Source organism: Zootermopsis nevadensis, unplaced genomic scaffold (genome assembly GCF_977971745.1).
Source record: "Zootermopsis nevadensis isolate Lab colony 2312 unplaced genomic scaffold, Znev_1.0 Znev_ptg000058l, whole genome shotgun sequence".
NCBI lineage: Eukaryota > Metazoa > Arthropoda > Insecta > Blattodea > Termopsidae > Zootermopsis > Zootermopsis nevadensis.
This window is the reverse complement of record NW_028259189.1, coordinates 346179-351314: the sequence shown is the minus strand read 5'-3', so window position 1 is coordinate 351314 and position 5136 is coordinate 346179. Positions and strand designations below refer to the sequence as shown.

The 5136-nt window shown below is 38.6% G+C and overlaps 1 protein-coding gene across 1 annotated transcript; it reads left to right on the top strand.

The window, feature by feature from the left end:
* The first annotated feature begins 1195 nt into the window (after positions 1-1195).
* On the top strand, positions 1196-4932 carry LOC147871336 (eukaryotic translation initiation factor 4 gamma 3-like). The gene is made up of 4 exons (XM_087339981.1): positions 1196-2011; positions 2613-2750; positions 3233-3448; positions 4006-4932. Exons 1-4 carry the CDS (start codon positions 1892-1894, stop codon positions 4072-4074), a joined length of 543 nt encoding a protein of 180 aa, XP_087196107.1. The 5' UTR covers positions 1196-1891; the 3' UTR covers positions 4075-4932.
* Positions 4933-5136: the final 204 nt, after the last annotated feature.

Genomic DNA, 5136 nt, shown 5'->3' with positions numbered 1-5136 from the left:
CAGTCACAAGTGACGAGGATGAGGTCTGTCTGATGGTCCCCCAGGGTAGACACCCATCCCTCTTTCGGGAAGACTCGATGAGAGCCAGGCTGTTTAACGACGTCTTCGTTAAGAAGAATGTTTTCCGGTGACCAGCATGCAAATCCCAGTTTTAAACACTGCAAATAGCAATCAGTAATGCATTGCGTAAGAGACACTGGTTTTTCCAACTGGAAGTGACTCTTAAACTGAATTTGGAATTTGATCACGGGCAAGAAAAATGCAATTTCAAAATTACAAACTCTTATTACAGTTCATTTTTTTTAACTAAACTAACTCTTTTCTTTACGTAGTAATACTTAACTCCTGAAGCTGTTTCTTGAAATAACGTCACATGAGGAATTTAACAGACCATTTGATGCAGTCGTGAATTGTTACAGACACGGAACTCAAAAACCAAATCTTGTTTGAGCGCCGGCAAGGGGAGAAACACAAAGTCAGTCTCCGAGCCGTCAGAGAGGAGAAGGAGAAACTGAGGAAGGAAAGAAATCTGCAGGCTGAGCAGATCAAGGAGCTGCAAGCAGAAAGTATGTTTGCTCTCATTCTATTTAAGTACTAAGTCAAAGATTACAGGCTGCAAATTGCCTCAGTATGAAATTCTGTTCATTACCATGTTCCTGCATGTCTCATGAGATATCGAGATATTCTCCTAGGCATTTTGTTCTACTTACCTTCAATATTTTGTCTTCGCCCTGAGTTGCAGACTAATTTATGTACCCAAAGAAGAAGAGAGTTTGCTCTCATATTTTGACCTCGAGCCTTACGAGGTGAAAGGTATTAAAGTTTGAAATTATCCATTTCGGTTGCAATCTCTGACCTGAAGAAGGCAACTCCATTGTTAGTCGAAATGTGGGATAATTTTCAACATAATCAGCTGCCACTCTTTACACCTAAGGCTGCATGAGACATGGGTTTCTGGTCTTCGGAAAACCCTCTCGTCTTTTTCCATCTTTACATTCGTAACAGTTTCGAAAGACAAACTTTCTTGTTTGTTAACATATAGTCAAAAGAGGAATTTTACTATCTAAAATAATTATCGATTGTTACAGACTTTGCTGCAAAACAGCTAATTGAGAAGCTGAAGGCAATGAAAGATGACAAAACTCAGGTACGTTTAAACTTTCTGTTGCATTGTGGGGCATGGCTCCGAGTTATTCTGTGCATTAATGAACGATTCCTTGAAATCGTAAATACTAAACAGTAACTGAAAATTGTCAGATATTGGAAAAATGAAGAGGTAAGTGCTTTCTAAGGCGTGTAAATAAAAGTGAGAAGTCAAATCCATTTCGGACTGAATCATTTGTTGAAGAGGAGGAGAAGGATTTCATCTGTAGCTGTCAGAGTGTAGTTTGTAGGACGAAGTATAGCTTAAGGCAGTTACTCGGTGACTCGCGATGTCGATGGGGTCGGACACGAGTATTCCCTGTCAAAAGAGAGGGTACCCAAGGCTTTTACGGATGAAATAGCATAATTTGGGTGTATCATCTTTCACTGATGATGCAGTTGTGAACATATAAACTGTGATAGAAAATAATAAAGTGAACAGTTCTACGTCAACTGCAGCAGAAGAAATGTTGTATTTTTTGTGAGAGGTGATGAACACAACACCTGGAGCCTAATTTCAGTCATGTACTGTTTAGGGCTTTATACATACAGGTCTCTTATTATCTGAGCTGTAGGAAGCATCGAGTAATGTATTAAATGCATGATTAAAGCCAGAAAATGGAAAAATTGTACGTAATACTGTGATCAAAACAACATTTAAGAGTGAACACTTTTGGTTAATGTTGTGTTGCTTTGGTGTCATTCACAGCAGCCTGCAGCAAGGCCAGCCACTGAAACTACAAACACCATGAGCACCAGGCCGGTCATTGAAATAAAACTCAATGAGGTGAAACTGGCGAGATGTGAAAACGCCTGGCGACCTGGGCGAAGGAAGCCGGCGACCAACGAGCAGGCTGCCCAGACTCAGGTATGTTCCTGGCATTCATTTAAGGACAGGATCCTGGAAACAGTCAATAATGCTGTATCTGCCCCAATGCAAGATGGCTGAAAGGAACAGTCCTGCGCTAAGAAACACGTTCACTCTAACTAACTAGGTGGCTTATTGAAACTGAAGGTTCATCACCAAATTAAGGAACATGCAAAATTGTAGGTCTATATTTTAATCTTGATGCTCTTAAAGATCAGACATTTCGATCTGAGAAGCTGCAAGCATTTCCGGAATTCGTCTCCTCCTAATTTCCTCATCACTTCTTATTGGAACTTTGCCACACTAAAAAATAAACTTTCTGTTTGCTTACTCTTTGATTTTAGAAGCAATGTTTACCTTTCCAAGTGTTTAATTGCATATAATGAGTATGCATTGTAATTATATTTCTCAATAGACATTGGCTTCTCATAACAACAGACTTCTTCTTCGGTGTAGACAAAACGCGGCTGGACGGCGCATGCAGAGCAACTGGCTCTAGGTTTTAATCATCTCTATGAAGGCTTTAAGGAAGTAAAACATGTTTCGCTTTATTTCTGTGTTTGCGTTCTGTCAGATGATGAGAGGGAACTTGATGTTGCAGGAGCTGTTAAAGAAGGCTCGCAGTTTGCTCAACAAACTCACGCCTGACAAGTTTGACAGACTAGTTTCCCAAGTCCAGGATCTGCCAATTGACAGCAGCGATCGCCTGAAGGGCGTCATCGACCTCATATTTGAAAAGGTGAGGCACCGGTCTTTAGCAGCTGATACATTCAGACAGAGACGTCATATTGATAGAAATTCCCTTCTTTTGTAACTTTGCAGCTCAATTTCTTAAATATTGAAGTTATCCTCAGTGTAGTATTGGAGACGCTAGGGGCAAGTGAAAATTATAATTGTTACTGTTCACTATGATAATAATCTTAAAAACCAGTAAGCTGATTGTTCTCTCTTTAAATTCACCTCCAAGCTTAGAATTTATCTGCTCTCATCTAAAAATGTTTATCTTATGCAAGAAAATTAAGGCTGTCATGAAATGTGTCTTGCATCTGACTGAGATTTTGAGTTTCTCAGGTTTAAGGGATAAAGATTTATTTTGTTGAAGCTTCATTTAGGTGGCCATCATTTCATAAATTTAGTTTATGTAACGTATGCTCAACAGAGTTGTTTTTCATAAATATAACATGAGAGCAAAGTGATAATGTTGTGTGTTTTTATGTGCAGGCTGTTGATGAACCAAAGTTCACAGAGATTTATGCACGAATGTGCAAGGTTCTCTCCGGCATAAAAGTTCCGGCAGAGCGTGGGAACAATGGCGAACCAGAGGTCACCTTCAGGAAGTTGCTGCTAGGTCGATGCCGGGCAGAATTTGAAAAGAATCCTGAAGCAGAAATAAATCTAGAAGCCACACAGAAAGAGATTGAGGAAACAGCAGACCCAGTAAGTGCTTCTCTAATGTCTTTGTCTACGGTCATATGTTACTACGCTTCTGTCCACTGATTGGGAATAGCTCCGTCTGCTTGATCGAATGGAATAGTTGTCTCCTCCCTTTTTGCTTGAAGATGAATATCTATCATTTGAAAAATTATGATTCAATATGTTGTTCAGGTTTTAAGACTTCTTGAAAGACAAGAAAGAGACATAATTGATAAAGACTGACATAAACTTAATTTAAATTATTATGATATATATGGTACCTCAAGATGAAAAAACATTTTCCTAACTTCTTAGGTTAGTTTAACTTCCTATAATGAGCACTTAATGTACTCATTTTTTTCAAAATGTTGTAAACTCTCATAATAATGGACTCCGGCTGCACTCGACATTTCTCATTAGGTCATGGCATTCTTTTGGAGGCACAAAGGCAGGGGGCTTCGTGGACACAGACTTTGAAATGCAAACTTACATATGTTGAAAGCGGTGCATTAAAGAAGGGCTCTTACAAGATACCATCAAAAAAGGCGATTTCTAATCTTTTCTACTTATTTTTTCTGCAGGCAAAGAAAACCGAACTACAGCAGGAACTGCGTAGGATACAAATGAAATCAATAGGAAACATCAGGTAACTTACATTTTTCTTTGTGATTTTGAAGCTCTACATTTGATTCATCAGTGACTCTGAAAGTAGTGAACTTAAGAGTTGTGAATTAGGACAAGACACTGAGAGGAAATTTGAAATGTTAATGGGTTCTTGCCCTCCAGTATGCAAGTGTTCCACAAAATCCAGGACAAATTTCTAAATGTGCTTCATAATGCTGCTGCTTACATGATCACACACTATCATAAAGTCTCCACTTCCTCGGTATTTCTTCTTCTTCTTCTTGGTATTTGCATCGTGAAATGGCACTGATGGCTTACCTCCATACAGAATCAAATGCAAATTACATAAAAATAATTATTTAATTTGAAATTTTCAATATTCTGTCTCAGCTGTTTTATATTTATAAACAGATACAGATTTTTACAGGACCACGTACAGAAATATTATATTTCACCTCAAAAATATATATCACACACAAGACACTGATTAAATTCCATCTATTTAAACAAAAGTTCTCATTATTTTAAGGCACAAATCTTTCTGTACCTTGTAGAGGCAAAGAACCTCGTTTCTCTTCTGTTCTTTGGACTTTTACTATTGTCTTAACTCAACCCAAGTGACATATTCTTCACTATGTTACAGGTTTATTGGCGAGCTGCATAAAGCAGATATGCTCGCCACAAGCACCATGCAGCATTGCATTAAACGTCTCCTTACCAAAGAAGACGAACATTCCTTGGAGTGCCTCTGCACTCTTCTGATGACGGTCGGCAAGGATTTGGAGAGCAAGAGCCAAGTATGTTTGTTTTCATTTTTTAATACTTTTAGTTTTAATTTGCAGTTCTCCTACCGTGTAATTTATTGCCTTCCTTTGGGCTCTATGATGACCACAGATTTATACGGAAAGTACAATGCAAAAAGCAGTAAGTGTGTCCCTTTGATCTCACTGACTTTCTGGCTTCCATTTTGTAACATGCAAGTCTTCTTAATTGTTATACATTCTTTGCACAAAATCATAGCGAGAAGGCATTATGGGCTGGTCGCACCTTCTCGTCCATCTGTCTTTCCAGTCCATTCAATTCGAGAA